Raw genomic sequence first — 19,726 nt, 5'->3', positions numbered from 1 at the left:
AGTCTTTGAAGGCATGAATCCAAAGAGTATAATAATAAAATACGGAACATGAATCTTTAAAACGCGCGAAACTACATCTACTGACTACATTATGACGTTGTTGAGGTATTTTTAATACTTTGATAATAATAATAATAACAGAGCTTTATTTAAGTAAACATGCTTACCCGACTGCCGAAAGTAATGATTTTGGAGTGTATGTAGATTTCTATGCTTACACTATGTGATGTGACATACAATAGTATGTGACACTGGGTACATAAAAAAATTAAATTCAAAATGACGGAACTTGGACGCAATAATTCAAAAAAATAAATAAATTACAAAACCTATTGAGTGGGGTATCATATTAAAAGACTTGAACAGTTGGTGATATGCCAACAACGCATTTTGGACACGGCCACACGATAAGCAGAGGCGATGAAAATCTGGTGAGATTGATTGTGGTTGGGAACACGGAGGGCAAAAGATCGCGCGATCGTTCACCATCGAGAGGGACAGACCAAGTCAAAAACTCGTCAGGCACTGAGTTCTACACGGTCGTAAGAGACGCCACGGACAGGGACCGGTGGAGGCAAATCATCCGCTCCAGATGCAACCCTGATGCTGACCACGATCCTCAGACATGAGGGACCAACGAGAAAGAGAGAGAGAGAATAATTGGTTTCAGAAACATACATATTGTTATAAGATTTTAGATTAACATGGTTACTTCTATTACTAAAACTATTCATAAGCGGAGCTGGACCGAGGAGAAGGCTGGAGGAGGAACGGACCCAGGGAAAAGATGGGTTTCAACTGTCGAGGGTGTGGAATCCGGTGATTAGGTTATGTAAACCCGTGAAGAGTGATATAAATAATTCGCGAATCGATACACTGAGCGTCGTCTGTAAAACACGGGATCGAGTGTCGATTGTGCGTAAAGCAAAGGACAATGATAGGGTGAAAGTAACGATGGTAGTGGAGACCAGTGTTTACGCAGCAAATGTGAGAAAGGAGGTAGTCCGGTATGGACACTGCTAAAGCCGTCAAAATCTACCCGCAAATTTCAGTCTCGTGAACAAGCCATTCGCAGTTAATGTCGAAATATCGAGCTCCGCAAAATGAAAATAAAAAACATGGTTTATTATTATCCTTAAATCCAATGTGGCGCTTTCAAGAGATCAAAAATATTTTTAGTTGAAAAAAAATCATCCATATTTTACTGTCGTACAATGCCCCTGTTTAAAGCTATGCAATTAATTTAAAGCTATGCAAAAAGTCAGTTAAAAAATTATAAACATTTTTAAAACCATATAAAAAAATACCGACCGTTCCAGCGGGCATCGAACCCGCACCTCCGAATGACCGTGTCAAAAACTATAATTAAAACAATTTGAAAAAACGGGGGTATTCTTAGAACTTTTTGTATTGTTTAGAACGCGTGTAATGTTACGCCGTAACTTTAATTTTAATCGCACCCTTGTTAATGGAGCTGTCACAATTCATAAGCTACAGGGTGAGACATTTTATTGAGCCGTTATGGACCTTGGTTCACACATATTCACAAAGGGGCGAACTTACGTGGCTCTAAGCCAAGTAAAAACATGAGATGAACTAACCATCAGTAATATTGACCCGAAAAAGTTGTTGTATCGGCCATAAATTTTTTAGAATAACTCCTAAATCAACAGAAACTTAGCCCAGTAAGCATCTGATCTCAGAAAAGAAATTTAGGTTCTTATTTATTAATGATAACTAAAAAAGTTTGTAATAAAAATTAGTTATTAAAAACTCGCCTGCTACAAATAACCACTAAAAGGGGAAAAACAAGTTTTACAATTCCGTGTAAAGTGTTTTCAGTGCTCCATGTATTATATTTTAATCGTTCATTAAACACACACACACACACACACACACATTTTTTTTAGTTCAGGCTGAACATCCTATATGGAATTTTTATTAGTAAAACCCGTGTTAAAGATGAACAGCCGACCTCCCCCGTGATACAATATATAATTTTGGCACAAGTATTTATATTGAAGTGTAGACATTGTCACAAAAATCAAATTTAAGCAAACGTGAGACGTGTGGTTTTTATATTAGAATGCGTTCAGGATAATTTTAGGAAGTAAGAAGTGAATTTTTCTTCAGATGCAGTGATAAAGTAAAATTTTATTATTAAAGAGCTTCAATAGAAAGTAATATTGTAATTTTATATAAAACAAAACGTAGAATATGGTAAAAATTTAAAAATTTAGCAATAATTTATGGCGTGGCGACGAGAAGTCAGTACAATACAGAGAATAAACGTATATAGTATAAGTAAAAGTCAAGAGATAGTATTTTTAGAAACGGTATTAAAAAGATATTTAAACATCCTCAATTTAACACTAATGAAGCCCGCAAAATTGAAATTGCTATAAACAATCTAAACAATTTATTTTCCACGAAATCTTTCTCATAAGGGAATCAATATGAAGCCGATATCCGCCCACGCGAAAAATCATGAAAGGATGTTAATCCTACTTACAGTAATTAAATTGACTCTTCAAAAATAAACATTTCACTAAAATATTTTATCTTGGTTAAATAGTAATTTGTAACCTCTTTACCTAAAGAAAGCCTTGTAAAAACCTGTTATCGCGGTTTAAATTTAATTTGTTATTTATTTATTGTTTTTATATAACTAAGTCGGCAAACCAGCGTAGCATATATATATATATATGTATGTTCGGGGATAACTTTGTCTTTTATGAACCGATTTTGATAAAAAAAAATTGTTGGAAAGGAGAGGTACTATGATAAGAAAACTAGAATCTGATGATGGAATCGCAGAGAAATCGAGGTGAACCCGCGAAAATCGTAGTGACGGCTGGTGCGTGTGTTAATTTTTTTTCGTCTACTTACGTTGTATTACTTGTCGATGTAATTGAAGTCGGGTTTTTTCCGTTTCCGAGCAAACACAATTATATAAAACTTGTATACTCAGAAAGGTCATAGATTAATAAAAATTTTAAAATTCAAAGAATTTAATTAGTAAATATTAAATGTTGCCTAACTTTAATAAACTGAAATATGGCGTGGGTGAAATAGTACGTGGGTAGAACTTTTCTACACCATTAGCATAGCAAATAACTAAACAATTATGTTTACCGGCAAACGAAAATAAAACCGACTTCAATTACATCGACCAGTAACGTAGGTAGGCGAAACAATAGTCAAGTAAATACGCATTATTAGAGGTAACTCAAAAGGTACTCGTCAGATCTCAATGAAATTTAAATGGGACCACATGACAAGTACCAACTTTCGAATAACAAAATGTATCAGCACCGATGCACAACTGGATTTTACGCCTTCTGATCGACTATCTATTTTGATAGGAACAAAAAAGGCTTACTAGTCTAAGAAAAAGATTAATACCATATCAAATGGTAAATAAACGAATCAAATAACGCCACGACCTAAACCACGCCAACAAACCCTATTGGGTTCCGATAGATGGTGTTAGTATAAAACGTCGTAACACCATCTCGATAGATGGCGTTAACAACAACGTAACGCGGTCATTCGTTCAGTATATTTTACTTCTCATATTTTTTTCATACCAGGGGCCTTATATGAAAATCCACCACCAACCCAATAAAAAGTTATGTCCTCCTTTTTTTGGAAGTCGTTTAAAATAAGGTATTGACCTTACCAACTGCCCTAATCTGCCAGTCATTTACTATACTGTAATACCTGGGACTAAACGTAATTTAACTACTTTTCAACTGTTAATATTTTTTAATTAAATATCAAAATTAGATATAATATATTAAAATCATTAAACTGTACGTAGATGATTAGATAGATACTATCCTGTCTTACAAACTGTCAAACGCCTAAAGTTTAAATAGTCGTTGTTTTCTTAAAAATTTATTTCTATCAAAAAATTCTAAAAAATATTAGAAATTATTCAGCCTGTACCATCCTTCAGCTGAGCATAGGCCTCTTTCTCGATGTAGAAGAAGGATCGGGGCTTAATCCACGCTGCTCTACTGCGGGTTAGCTGATATTTTATTAGAAAACTTTTAGAAAATTTTCCGAATAGATCCCGTCGTTTTTTTTTTTCTTTTTTTGGTTTACGCTCAGAAACACGCTTACCGATTACATTTTATTTAAATAGATTATAGGATCATTATAAACTTATAGAATAATAATATAATTAGCATTTGATACATAAAAACCTGAAGCAGTATCAAAATATACAACCAATGCCATAGAAATGACATTAATTTAATCATCAGTACTTAACTGAGGCCCTTAAAAGTTAGCAAAAGAAACAAACCGAATAACGCTCGACCGGACTGTGCAAACTCAAGTCTGAGAAGGGTCTAAGCTGTGCCGCAACAAACTTGAGTCATCCCGACTCTAATTACTGCTGTTTGCAACTCAAACATTCTCCTTAACGTACTCGGAACGAACCGACTTAAGCTCAACGACTGACTCGGGATATGTTCAATAAAATAACGTTCATATGTTTCCAACTCAAATTTAATATTTCAAATGTTGTAACTTTATCGTTACTTAGTTTCGGATTATAAATTATGTTTTTAAATACAATTAATCAAGTCGTTACCGACATTATGTAGCTTTGATACTATCTTGTATTTTCTTTTTTTGAAAGTTCTAATTTGTCCTCATTTTTGAAATGAAGTGAATTTCCTCGTTCGTTTCAAATTCAGTTATGGTGTGCTATCAATTTATTTTACTTATAACACGCCTTAACTGAATTATCTACGCTGGTTATCCACGACCCTCGACCAATTAAACAGCAGTCAATAGAAACAGTGTTTTAAAATGAACCAATCGAAATAACCCATTCGAACAAACATTCGAATTTTCTGTAATTTAATTGGTCAATAAGCGTGGCAGAGCTAAGTGAGAAAGAGAGGGAGAGAGAGGACAGAGAGTAAAAATAATTTATGCACAAACAACTTTATATGTGTCATCAAGTACGTTCGTAAAAAACAGTCAAGTTTCTTGAGAGATGATAAAATTCAACTTTCGCTAGAATGAAAACTACGAAAGATAACGAAGAAAATCTTATGAATAATATTTTAAAAAGTTCAAATTTAAAATTATCTTTGACTTTAATTTGTAATTTTTTTTTTTTTTTTTTTGGCTAATTGAAGTCTTTACTTTGTAAATTAGCTCTTTTAAAATAAAAACTTCATATTTTATTTAAGATCTAATTCGTTCTCATATTTGACGCTGATCTCATATTTTTTAAATATAATACGTACATTTCTTGCTGTAATATTTACCGTTTGTAATAAGCCTGCTAACGTTTTTTATCCTTACACAAGAAAGGTTAGAACCAACTCCCTTCTCCACTACAAATTAAGGAATAACTATCCTATAGGCAATGATCAATGTCAGGAGTATGTCATAACAGACGGGACTAATGACTTTGCATACTTTCTTTATCGTGGTAGGGAAGAAACAAGGACATACAGCCTGATTTAAAAAATAATATATCAGTACAAATATTTTCTCCAATTGGTTATAGAACTCACACCCGTCGACGTCCTGTCGACTTTTCGAATGAGGAAGATTACTGAAGTGTTCTTCACTACATAACTGAAGTATGGCCTGGCTTTATTCTATCATCTAGTAACTTTTCAGCTGGAAAATCTAGCTCACCATATTAAAAACTTAACTCACTGATAAGCTATTACCGTAGATTACAGACGCCTGCAACAACAGAAGCATACCAAACACTTTGCTGACTTACCCCAAATCTCTCCCAAGAGCTCTGATCACCTTACTTACAACAGGAATATAACACTGCTTGAAAACAGTAATGTTTAGCTGTGATCTTCTGTAAGTTTGAATAACTTGCAAAATCAGGCTGCTCCAGATTTTGAACGGGATATTTGCTGATGTGCCGTATCTCAGTTAAAAACTTTAGAAGACAGTAAGTCCACACACAGGCCCATGTGTGTACTTCACTTTATGTAAAAACTATAATTATCGTCATTATCATGAAGGCGGAAACGCAACGGAAGTCAGTTGCACAGTACCGTCGCTGGATAGTCTGACCCTCTTGCACTCATTATGAATTGTAATAAAATACGCTTGTAGAATATAATACGCTACAATGTAAAGATACTAACTACCAAGACATTCTCTTACAGTATTTGATACGAATAATGAATGCAGCTCAAAGATTCACTTAATAAATTCAGTATTCTATTTCGACTTATAATTCTATATTTCTACTTATAATATTTTAGGAAATCTTAATTATAAATCTTAATTATGAACTAGACGTTTAATATTTTCGTCAATAAATGTCCTGCATTTCAATAGACCTACAATATAAAGTGACATTAGATTTGGTAAAGCTATGCAGAGAAATTAAATAATTATTCGGACCGTTTTACATTTTTACAATCAACAGAGGGAAAACAATTCAGAGATGTCTATTTTTATAAATAAACAAGCTGGTACCCGCGACTTCGTCTATGCAGGGTTAGTAGGTACTTCAAGTAGCTTATTATTTTCTCAATATCTATCTTTATACCAAAATTCAACAAAATTGGTTCTGCGACATAAAAATCAATTTGTTATCAAATGTGCATTAGAAATATATTATCAATTTTTATTGTATTTATGGTTTACTGTTTTTGCGATAATGGCTTACTCATAAAAGATAGACATGTGCTGTCGCAGACTTTTTTGTGGGACTAATTAAGATAAACATTTCTCTTATATATTAAATACGTGTAAACTCTACAGTTTTTGCACCGTACGCCAGAATAGCTCGCAGATGGCAGATTTTTTTTCCGGCTTACTTGTCAATTTTCGTTATATTTTGGACAATTCGCACCCTTTTTTTTTCAAAATTATAGCCTATGTGTTATTCTAATGTATAAGCTATATTATTGTAAGCTTTAATTAAAATCCAATTTTTTTGCGTTAAAGAGGAACGAACATCCATACATCCATACAAACTTTCGCGTTTATAATATTAATAGGATTTATTACTAAAATAATCATAAATAAAGGATTCGATCAGTTCAAATTAAAGGTTACTCTTGAAATCATATACAAAAAAGTATGTTTGAGATAAAGACGTAAGAAACAGAAATTTGCAAACAATTATTCGCAACCAAAAAACAATTAAGAATGAATCCTTCTGACGTTTAGCAATCGCGAAGCAGTGTACGTGCTCCAGAAATTTTTAATAATGTGCGGTAGTACTCTGAATAAATGACATGCGTCATACGAGATAATTGTGAAAAGCCTTAACCTTTGCGACCTTTGCCCTTTAACGTCTTAAGTCACAATCACTAAGCGACATAAGGCTTGTCTTCGGAATGTTGGAGTGAATGTTTAGTCATCAATTTCTTTTCATCCTTTATTATATATACTTATTTCAGTAGATTGTTTTATTTATTTAAAAAACAACACGTTTGTAGAGTAACTTCAATACAAACATCAATAGCCAAACAGGAATTCCCAATGGACATTAAACAAACTAAATTCTATGAGCAAATTACCAAACAAACAATTGAAAATACTATCGTAAATCTATCTCTTACTACCAAAATTCATTGTATTTGGGACTAATAGCTGCCACTGAATAGTTTCGGTGAAGCCTTACAAGCTTCGATTGTCTTCGATCGACGAAAGTTAGGAAACCTTATAAAGATGTAATCATTATAATTAGTAATTGTATTGAACTATTGTAAATGGATTTTGTTTACGCAAATTACTTGTAATTTTAAAAATTACAGTTAATTATTTTTTATTATATAATAATTTTCAATTATATTTGAGACGATGAAGAAAAATATGGCAAACACGATTAAGCCTGTGACATCCCACTGCTGGGCATAGACATCTTTCTCATTGTAAGAGATAGGTAAAGCTAATTCACTACACTGCTTCAACGCGAGTTTGTAGATAGGAATTTGTTACCAGAGGTAGAAACCACCAGAAGGCAAACAAGTATAATCTAAGTACGATATCTGCTCTTCTGTAGTCTTCTAAAGTGTAAATCATAATAAATATATTATATATAAGTGACAAATAAGTGTTCGCCTCATTGTATGCGATTACCGTTAGCCTATAAATAGTTGCAATACCAGAAGCATCGCGCGTTTTTTTTTTTTTTTTATATCACTAGGTCGGCAAACACGCATACGGTTCACCTGATGGTAAGAGATTACCGTAGCTTATAGACACCTGCAATACCAGAAGCATCGCAAGCGCGTTGCCGACGCAATCCCCAAACCCCCCCAGGAGCTCTGGTCACCTTACTCACCAACAGGAACACAATACTGCTTGAAAACAGTATTATTTAGCTATAATGCGTTGCTGACCTACTCTCCATATTACTTTCTACACCACACATATTCTTACTCTTGCTAATAATACAGCACATGCCCAAAAGCAGCTTGCCTTTCTCACCTGCTTGGCCAGACTGCGCCCAATTTATGCAATATGTATAAACTGTATCCTGCCACGTTAAAAATCATTTGAATAAAATTTAGTATGACTTGAATCCATGTAACGAGACTAAACAACGACAATTGGAAACCTTTTGACATGAATTTCAGTGATTTTCCCTCGACGGAAAAAATAAAATCTAAAATATATTATAATCGCAAAAGTGAAACCAATTAAAAGGGTTGGGAAAGTCGGTATGATTCTAACGAACGACTTGTTATTACAGGTAATGAAGTGAAAGTGATAGACAATCTGTATTTTGGAACTTCAAAAAAAGGAGATGGTTCTCAATTATGTGCAATTACTGTGCTATTTATCCCTACTAATTTTGATGATTGGTGAAACACTTTGTGATTTTTTGTTAATATGATAAAAATGTATTTATTCCAGTTCAAATTATTAATGTATTTATTTCAAAATAATATATAAATTTAGTTTTAGTGGTCCTGTCGGTCTCGGTCCCCACCCCAGTGGGGACCGAGTCTTGGCAAACGCAGTGTGGGACGTCCTCCGGTCCGTTGAGCCGACGATCTACGTAAGATTGCCGGTGTGGGCTGGATGAGCATTGCGGAAAACCGGGATGTCTGGCGCGAACTTGGGGAGGCCTATGTCCAGCAGTGGACTGCCATAGGCTAAAGTGATGATGATGAGTGATGATATAAATTTAGTCAACTCAACTTAGTCACTCAATTTATTTCCTGCGCGGTCTCGCTTTTCTGTTGACTGGCGACAACCAATCAGAATCGAGTGCGGCGGGGAGTGTTGTTAGTATTTTTTGTTAAAAGATCCGAAGACGGTGGACGAGCGCCATTCGATTGCCAGAGCAAGGAGCCTACACAAGTCTATTCAGTTACTATATTAAGTATTATTTAATAATAATAAACCAGGAAATCAGTGACCAATCAAGCAATTTTATTTCATAATAATTGTGGTTGCAGGCAAACGAAAAAAAAACCGACTTCAATTATATCGACAAGTAGCACAACGTAGGTAGACGAAAAATTTGTCAAGTAAATACACATTATCAAAGATTACTCCGAAAGTTGTAATCAGATGTCGATTAAATTTAAATGTGACTGCATTATATACATCGGCTTTCGATTAAATTAAAAATTATCAAAATCGGTACACACAGTAAAAAGTTATTCGGGTTTTCGAGTTTCCCTCGATTTCTCAAGGATCCCATCATAAGATTTGGATTTTTTATCATGGTACCACACCAAGGATATCTCCTTTTCAACAAAAAATTAATTATCAAAATCAGTTCATAAACATATTACATACATAAAATATATATACGGTCGAATTGAGTAACCTCCTCCTTTTTTGAAGTCGCTTAAAAAATTATAATCACCTTATTTTGTCAATCGTCAAGTACTCGCATTGATGATAGGTTAGCGCATTGATACGTAGCCGTTGCACTAGCAGTCACAAGTTCGCTTTAGCCTAATATCCCACTGCCAGGCATAGGCCTCTTTCCCCATATAGGAGCAGGATTACAGTTTAAACACCACACAACTCCTATGCCGGTTGGCGGATATATTCCCTACTATGAGTAACGATCGCTATCAGATGTACATGATAACAAACCGGGACCGACGGCTTAACGTGCTCTCCGAGGACAAGGAACACCCACAAAGCTACGTACGGTACGCCCAAGATAAATGCTTGTAAATGTATGTGTATTTTGTACCTTTCTGAAACCCCTACGCATCTTATCATATTGTAACAATGATGATACTGGGGATCTTTGTGTGATAATTACGATTATTGAATTACGTTTTCACGTTACACGTAATTATGTTAACAAAACCTTATTACTAAGGACATCATCTGATTTTCGAAACAAAGCGTAGTAGAAATACAATGTAACTAATTGTATCTCAGTGTAATGTCAGCTTAAGGATTCACTTCCGGCGTGTTACATCGAGTCAGCAATTGCGACAGCGGGTCATCTACTGAATATCATTGTTGGTATGTGTAATACAAATTCAATTGAATTGTAACATTTCGTTTCGTTTCATAACTATAAAATCAGTATTGATTACATTTTGTGTAAATATAAAGTAAATTCTAGTTAAGCGAAACAAATTGTAAACATTGATGTAGTAATTGAATTTCTTAATTTTGTTTACTTAAATCTTCAATTCTGACTATCCGCAGATTTTAAATTACAGCATTTAACATTTTACACTCAGTTATGTATATATATATATAATCGACAATTAATTTGTAACTAACTGACTACCAAAAAAGGAGGAGGCTATCAAATCTATTGTATTTTTTTTAATGTATTTTACCTCAGAACTTTTGACTGGGCAGACGGATTTCAATGTTTTTTTAATCCAAAGGTGGTACGTGTTATGTGGTCCCATTTAAATTTAATTGAAATCTAACAAGTATTTTTCGAGTTATATCTAATAATGCGTCTTTACTTGACTATTTTTTCGTCCGCCCGCATAACTTTTACTTACGTTTTATTATTACTTGTCGATGTAATCGTAGTCAGTTTTTTACGTAATATCATCAGATTGTTTTTTTTTTTATTTTTTATAAAAAAATCAATAAAAAAAAACAGACCGATTTTTATACATGTATAGAACATTCGAAATTAATAAAATACGGTATCATTTTAAGTTCATAGCATTTATTAATAATTTTTTTCATACACTGAATCGGGGTGACTGATGGCGTTCGTTGAAAATTTTAATTGACACTCAATGAGAAATGCCTTTGGAAATGTCAATGTAACAAAAAAATAATGTTTAATAGCTAATATCTGTACTATATCGCAGTAACATTCAGTGTTTCATTTCATTTATAAATCTTATCTTTTCCAAAATAGTCAATATAGTTTATATATGTTTAAGGTTCTACGCGTGACTTTGCTTGTGATTGTCACTTGTTTCGCGTTAAATACAAACAGGATTATAACATCTATTAGCCAATGGCGTATTTCCTTTCACACACTATTTTATTATAACTAACCGACTTCAAAAAAGGAGGAGGTTACTCATTTCGACCGTATATATATTTTATTATATATTTTTTTCTTTTTTTGTTTTTATTTTTTGTTAGAAAGAAGATATCCCAAGTGTGATACCATAATAAGGAAACCTGGATCTGATGATGAAATCCCATAGAAATCGAGGAAAACCCTCAAAAATCGTAGTGACGACTAGTGCGTTTGTTAATTTTTTTCGTCTACTTACGTTATATTACTTGTCGATGTAATTGAAGTCGATTTTTTTTTCGTTTGCAAGCAAACACAATTGTATTATTATTTACTTTAATAATTGACTAGCCCATTAGTGCAGTTTGTAGTGCCCTGCTTTCTGGTTCGCGGGTTGCGGGTTCGATTCTCGCCTGTATAAATATATAAATATATGTATTATTTCCATGTCATCATCATCATCATCATCATCATCATTTCAGCCTATCACAGTCCACTCTGGACATAGGCCTCCACAAGTTTGCGCCAAAAATGGCGTGAACTCATGTGTATTTCCCATAGTCACCACGCTGGGCAGGCGGGTTGGTGACCGCAGGGCTGGCTTTGTCGCACCGAAGACGCTGCTGTCTGTCTTCAGCCTGTGTATTTCAAAACCAGTAGTTGGATGGTTATTACGCCATCGGTCGGGTTTTTAAGTTCCAAGGTGGTAGTGGAACTGTGTTATCCCTTAGTCGCCTCTTACGACACCCACGGGAAGAGATGGGGTGGCTATATTCTTTACTGCCGTAGCCACACAACCATATTATATAAAAAAATAGTTAGCTATAGCAGTCGGCTGTTACCAATAACACAAACATTAAGTTGCTTATTGTAGGAACACAATGTGTGAAACGCCGTGTGTGTACATCCCACTATAGCACCTATACATTTAAAAACGTAAAATATCTCCAACACTCAGTAGTTAAATAATAAAGAAATCAGATTAAACAAATAAAAACGAAACGAGAAAACTAAGCTTCGTAAATATTAAGCTTGATATCAGAAGCGCACAGGACTTGGCGAATCGTTACCACTGGTAATTATAATTTCTTAGCAACCCAGACTTTTAGCCGGCAAATTACTGAAATCTTTAAATTGACTGTATAAGCAAAATCATCCTTAGTATTAAGATAACACTCTCGTCTTAGGCATTTTTAATAAACCTAATTATAATTATGATATTAATGAAACTGTTTAAACTCTGTCGAATTCTTTGTATTTGAGGTATTTCATTTTTCGCAAGGTATTTTTAACCGACTTAAAAAAGTAGGAGGTTTCTCAATTCAACTGTATATATTTTTTATGTGTTGTTTATTAACTGATTTTGCTGTTCATTTTTTTGTTGGAAGGGAGATATCTCAAGCGTACCGCGATAAGGAAACCAGGATATGATGATGGCATCCAAGAGAACGGTCACCAACCCGCCTGCCCAGCGTGGTGAATATGGGCAAAACACATGAGTTCACGTTATTTTTGGCGTAAACTTGTGGAGGCCTATGTCCAGCAGTGGACTGTATAGGCTGTAATGATGATGATGATGATGATCCAAGAGAAATCGAGGGGAACCTTCGAAAATCGTATTGGCAACTAGTGCGTTTGTTAATTATTTCCGTCTACTTGCGTTGTGTAATATTACTTGTCGATGTAATTCTCGGTTTTTTTTTTTTCGTTTGCTAGCAAACAAAATTAAATATTTGATTATTGAGTGTTAGAGCCGTCATGATATTCGATAGGTGATCTAGGATATAAGGCGTAATAGCAATGTAATATGTCTAATGTATAATGTCTAATTTTTTACTTTGTCACACAAAACAGACACAAAGTGCAGATTTTACAAATTTCTCTATAAAAAAAAAATCCTTAAAAGAGAGAACGATAGTCAAAGTTTATAATTAGTAGCGCCGCCAGGTACAAATTAACTAATTATTTCCATGCTATAATATCGATATTACAATATATATTTAAAAAATATATACTATAAAATTAACCACTCTAACTGAGGTTAGGGCACAGCAGGAATTTCCTGCTCAAAATATGGAGCAGCCCGACTGGGGACCTTACAGAAGATCACAGCAAAATAATACTGTTTTCAAGCAGTATTGTGTTCCTGTTGGTGAGTAAGGTGACCAGAGCTCCTGGGGGGATTGGGGAATGGGTCGGCAACGCGCTTACGATGCTTTTGGTGTTGCAGGCGTCTATAAGCTACGGTAATCTCTTACCATCAGGTGAGCTGTACGCTTGTTTGTCGACCTAGTGGTATAAAAAAAAACCCACACAAACTTCAGTCTTTGGTTCGTTCGTTCAAACGAAACACAAGAGTAGTAAATCCAAACTTGCAACCTGAAATGTTCAGATACAAATTTCATGAAGTTAATCCTTGATACGGTACACTTTTGGATGTGACAATAGATTCAACACAAATTGACATGTCAATAGAATATTATTATTTCAGCGGGATTAGTTAGAAAGAACAGTAAACTTTGAGTAGAAATGCTATAGATGTTCGAGACTATTGAGGTAATGGTTAGTGAATGACAACTAAGTATTGCGGTCAAGTGCTTTCTATCACAAGAGCATTACACCGATTGGAAGAGAAGCTGATGGTTAAGATCTTATCAGTTTCCATGGTGATAAGTGCCCAGGGCTTCCTAAACGATCGATACAATATTTTAGAAGCTATATTAAGTTAGAACAAATAAGTAGCGATTTTGTTAAATAAGTCACTTGATGTCACAAGATTTTATTGGACATATTTTTCTCATACTTCCAATTATGATGATACGATTACCTGATCTCCAAATCTCTTAAATTTTAATGTTAACAAGATGCCTATTGACTGCTATATAATTATGTTGTTACAATTTACAATACAACGACTCAATTATTAGCTTCAAATACTTTTTTCTATAGTATTCTAGTATCTTTAAATATATAATGGTACTGTCCATAAAAAAATAATGCGTAAATGCAATAAAATCCTCGTTCTAAAATTATGCTCTTTCTGTTTCCTCCGATCTCCTAACGAACACTTCTGCTGGTTACGCAAACGCGGTAATCGTTTGCAAAAACATAAGATCTTTAGTCTCGCCGACTCAAGAACAAATATAATTAGCCACTCGTTAACTTATCGCATGTTTCCATCTTACGATACGATACTATTTTGCCTGTAACATCCCACTGATGGGCTTATGAGCTTCTTTCTCTATGTAGGAGAAGGATCGGAGCTTAATCCACCACGGTGCTCCACTGCAGATTGGCGGATATATTCCCTACCATGAGTAACAGCAGTATCGAGGCACCGACAGCTTAACATGCTCTCCGAGGCACGGTGGAGAAACTCACAAGGACAGACAACCAGACCGATCAAAAGTAATTATACAGATACGAAATATCCATCCCCAGTAGAAATCGAACCCGTAGTCGCCGATGTGTGTACGCCTATATGGTACGCGCACCACTACACCATCACATTCATCATCCATCTCACAATATTACTCAAAGGGAGGCAATTAGCCTATTCATGTAACGATTTCATTCGTTTCAGGTGATATTTTTGATACTTCAGAAAATAATATAATTGTGTTTGCTCGCAAATGAATAAACCGATTTCAATTTACATCAAAAAGAAATATAACATGGGTAGTCGACATAATAATCAATTAATTACGCGTTATTAGTAATAACTGAAGAAGTACTCATCAGATCTCGTTGAAATTTAAATGGGACCACATGTTACACACCAGCTTTCGAAGAAAAAAATAATCATCAAAATCAATGCATTCAGTAAAAACCATTAAGACATAAAAAAATTCAGTCGAATTGTACGACTTTTTTGAAGTCACTTAAAAATATGACTACAAGTCCGATTTGGTACAGATTAGTGAGACTATTTAATCTGAAATACTACAATACAAATACATACCCATATAAGTAACTGTTAAAAGCAAGTGAAACTGCGTGTGTCGTCTAGTTTAATTATGTTTATAACAAAATGCTTATTCAATAACCTAAAACATCATATAGATTCGATACGTCTGTTATCGGGGCATCCACCGAAAATTCCATAATTAAATGAACACGAATAATATCTATTACGAGCCAGTTGCCAATTCGATTACTTCCATTTATCGGATCAGTTTAGATCTAGGTATTTTGAATTTAACATTTTTCGGACTTACTCTTTAAGAATAGATTTTCATATCAGGCCCCTGGTATGAAAAAAATATGAGGAGTAAAATCTACTGAACGAATAACCTCGTTACATTTCTCGTAACGCCATCTATCGCGTACAGTCTAAAGGCGTAATGACGTTTTCTAACAACGCCTTTTGGTTTCGATAGATGGCGTGTTTCGATTCGTTTATTTACCATTTGACATGGTATTAATATTCTTCTGTCTGACTAGTAAGCCTTTTTCGTGCCTATTTAGACAGTCGATCTGAAGGAGTAAATTCCAGTCGTGCGTCGGAGCTGACACACACACTTTTTTTTACTGAATGACTGACAACTACTCTTAAAAGTTTTTTCGGGTAGAGCAGGAAGAACACGGCAGTAAATATTTTGCTCAAAATCAAGAGCATTTCGACTGGAGAAGTTCCTCAACTTTCCAAAACATTACAGCCATATTACTGTCACAATAACGGTCACAAATAGTGTTGTATCCAGACACTGTCACCGTCTGTGGTCGATTTAAGAACGAAATTGAGATGCTTACGTTGTTAAGGTTGTCCATTGTCTACGGTGACCGATTTTATCTTAAAATACCCTCAGTTTATAAATTAATGCACGCCGCTCAGCTTGCTACAGTAGATTTATGATTATTATTTTTTTAATCACTAGGTTAGTAAACAAGTGTACGGCTCACCTATATATGTATATAGATAGTAAGCGATTACCATAGCTTAAAGACGTCTGCAAAACTAGAAGTTTCGGAAGTGCGTTGCCGACCCTATCCCCTATTTCCCCCAGGAGCTCAGGTCGCCATACTCAATACAGGAACACAACACTGCTTAAAAGTAGTATTTTTAGCTGTAATCTTCTGTAAGGTCAAGGTACTACCCCAGTCGAGCTGCTCCATATTTTGATTATATATGTCTGAGATGAGAGAGATTTCATCCAAAATCTGCAGATTTCCTCAATACTGTATTTAAAAAACGATTACATACTTGTCTCATGAAGCTGAATCCTTCTAACGGTTATTATTTGTCACAATCATTAACGCTTTCTTCGTAACAATTAGATTTATTTTACCGATAACGCGATATAAGACACTCACAGGCAATATCAAGCAACCCTCACACTTACACCTCATACTACGGTACCCGAATACACCTTTCTCATGTATATTTATCCCATTAACTAAAACAGATAAATTATCGATTTTGTTCATTATTTTTTTTTTTTTATCCTTAATCAATCAAGAGATCATATTCGAAATTTAAAGTCTTTTTTTTGGACAGTTTGAATTTGAAAACAGATATGAAGCTTGTATTAGAAAGTAACCTTTTTTTGGACGATAGACTTATAATTATATAATTTGCTGAATTTGTTCCACATTATTTGTCTTTTAAATTACATCGTAATGATTTTTAACACGGATCTGTTAAATATCTAATGATAATTAATTTTATTGTATAGTAAGAAAATTTTACAATATTTAATACTTACTCGAAATTCAATTTTTTTTTCCAAATAAAAGATACACAAGCATATATATAAGCTTAAAAATCCTAACTTAATAAGACTTTAATTCACACCTACCATCCCTTTCTAACACATGCGAAAAACGTGAAACATACATTTACATTTTAACCAGAGCAAAATTCGCATTACGCTCCGACCAGCTCCGGACCTTTTTTAGATAAGTGTTTTGTAATTATAGTGATAAGGTCTAAAATCGCACTTACCTTTGAAGGAGGCCATCTTGTTTCGATGCTCACATTTATAAGAGATGTCAGCGCCTTATACCGTGAACATTGCGACGTGTGCTTTTACCTGTAGGTAGAATTATTTGGTTAATTTAACATGTCAAATTGTAAGACAAATTATTCGAGATATTAATTAGACACGTTATTAAACGTTGCCCATGTTTTTAGCAGAATGATTCTTCAAGAAATATGTAGGCAAACAGACATTTACTTTATACTACTAGATGATATAAGGTATTCAATAATTTATGGTATAGTATTATGGTTAGTCCTTAGGAACAACCGTTCTGGTGTAGTGATGCGTGTGCCATGCACTCGCCTAACAACTGCTTTTTAGGCCGGCAACGCGCCTGCAACTCCTCTTGTGTTGCAGATGTCCATGCGACGGTAGCCGTTTAACATCAGATAGCTCCGTCTGCTCGTTTGCCCCCCCCCCCCCCCCCCCCCAATAACTGGTGAAGTTTGGCTGCAGTTTTTTGGAACTTACTTCTTAAGACTCAATTTTCATATATATTATGAAACAATATGAGTAAAATCTACTGAACGAATGACCTCGTTACGTTTCTCGTAACGCCATCTATCGGAATCCTATTGACTATTATTTGATTCGTTTATTTACCATTTTATATGCTATTAAGCCTTTTTGTGCCTATTTAGACAGTCTTAGTTGATCTAAAGGAGTAAGCTCCAGTCGTGCGTCGGAGCTGACACACACACATTTTTTTATAAACATTATTGTGGCTTTCTTCCATTAATTCCTTTAAAATAATCAACAGTTCGTATTTTGAGTTAGTAGTAAACAACGCTAACAATGGTCTAATACTGTCTCGAAAGCAAAAGCCTAATCATAGCTTGCACTCAACAGCTTTGAATGAGCTGTCTCTTGTAGGATAATGAATTGCAATTCAAAATAACCCTTAAAACCACGGCCAAAGACCCACATTTCCTTAATTCTCACTACCCGCTTGTCTTCTAAGCGCGTTTTCAGGCTTTCATCTGGAACGCGCCTAAAATAATGAATTCCTTTGTCAAGCGTAAACATTTTTACCAGACGGTAAGCAATTTCGTGTGTGTATTTTTATCGTGACTTAAGACGTTCTAGAATGAAAATTGTTTTGCAAAACGAGTCGTTCTGAAATAGAAACCGATAATTCGTTAGTATTTGTCGTATTTAGTAGTCGACGTTATTTTAGTCACTAAAATATTTATTGTAATCGGTAACGTTAAAAAAGTGTAACACTTAAAATTCGATCGTGGAATATATTTTTTTATTTAGTTGTATAGTAACTACATATGAAAATAGCACCAGTTTTTCATCATTGAAACAGTTATAATGAAGTAATAACTTCTAACTACATTCGTCCTTAACGACTTTTACGATTTCGATTACCATTTGTTTCTACATGCATTTGTTATTGTCTGTGCATCGTGCCTAGGAGAGTATTATTAATATAAATCCCGGTGATTACTATTAACTCATAACTGCTATAATTATTTTTAATGTATATATATATTGGTCAACTCATAGCGAAGCGCATCAGAAGTATGCATCAAATCCCTTTTTAGGTATTTGTCCAGAATTAAGACACAAACGATTTCGATTAAGTATTCTTTAAAGTTTTAAAATTATTGTTGGACCATATTGTCAGCGACAGGTTTCAATATATCACAATCAAATCAATGTACAGTACATAGAGGTAAAAAGAATGACATGATTTCAAAAAATGTACTCGTAATTTCCATTGCATTACGTCAATTAAAAAAATGCAGATGGCTGCCAGCGAAATGGAATCCATTACGCAATATGGCGGCGGAACGGTGCGCGCCAAAATGACAGATGTCATTTACCACAGACTGTAGACGTTTCGAACACAACGAACTAAAAAGTAAAATCAATTCAGAACAATCTAAAATTAGCCTTTTTTTAAACGAGGCCGAATATTTTTTGTATAATAATATGTATTACGTAAAACTTAAAATTTAATAATAGTGCAAGACGTAGATACATTTTTTTATCTTTTAGAATTAAAGTCAGCCAGGTAACATTTTTTTTAATTTGTTATTTTGTTATTTATTATATAACTTGGATTATAAGATTATCTATATATCTATACATATAATAAAATGGTAGGAAAGTCAAAACATTGAATATTTTTTTAAAGAATACTTGGGGTGTGATCTACAATCGATACGATCGATCGATGAATGTTGTTATTATGTTAATAACCATTCTATAAGCTAGCTTCATACTATAAATAAAGACATTCTGTAGTATATTTAGTATCAGCATTGCACCCGTGCGAAGCCGGGGCGGGTCGCTAGTA

General features: G+C 34.3%; 1 protein-coding gene across 1 annotated transcript in view; it reads right to left on the bottom strand.

Moving 5' to 3' along the window:
• Window positions 1-17,467, bottom strand: part of LOC123654711 (atrial natriuretic peptide-converting enzyme) — a 124,279-nt gene extending 106,812 nt beyond the window's left edge. Inside the window, exon 1 of the mRNA XM_045590598.1 lies at window positions 17,382-17,467. Within this exon, the coding sequence (XP_045446554.1) occupies window positions 17,382-17,397 (16 nt within the window). The 5' untranslated portion in view covers window positions 17,398-17,467. The remainder of the gene's footprint in view (window positions 1-17,381) is intronic.
• Window positions 17,468-19,726: the final 2,259 nt, after the last annotated feature.

This window comes from Melitaea cinxia, chromosome 1 (genome assembly GCF_905220565.1).
Source record: "Melitaea cinxia chromosome 1, ilMelCinx1.1, whole genome shotgun sequence".
Classification (NCBI taxonomy): Eukaryota; Metazoa; Arthropoda; class Insecta; order Lepidoptera; family Nymphalidae; genus Melitaea; species Melitaea cinxia.
This window is presented reverse-complemented; position numbering and strand designations above follow the sequence as displayed.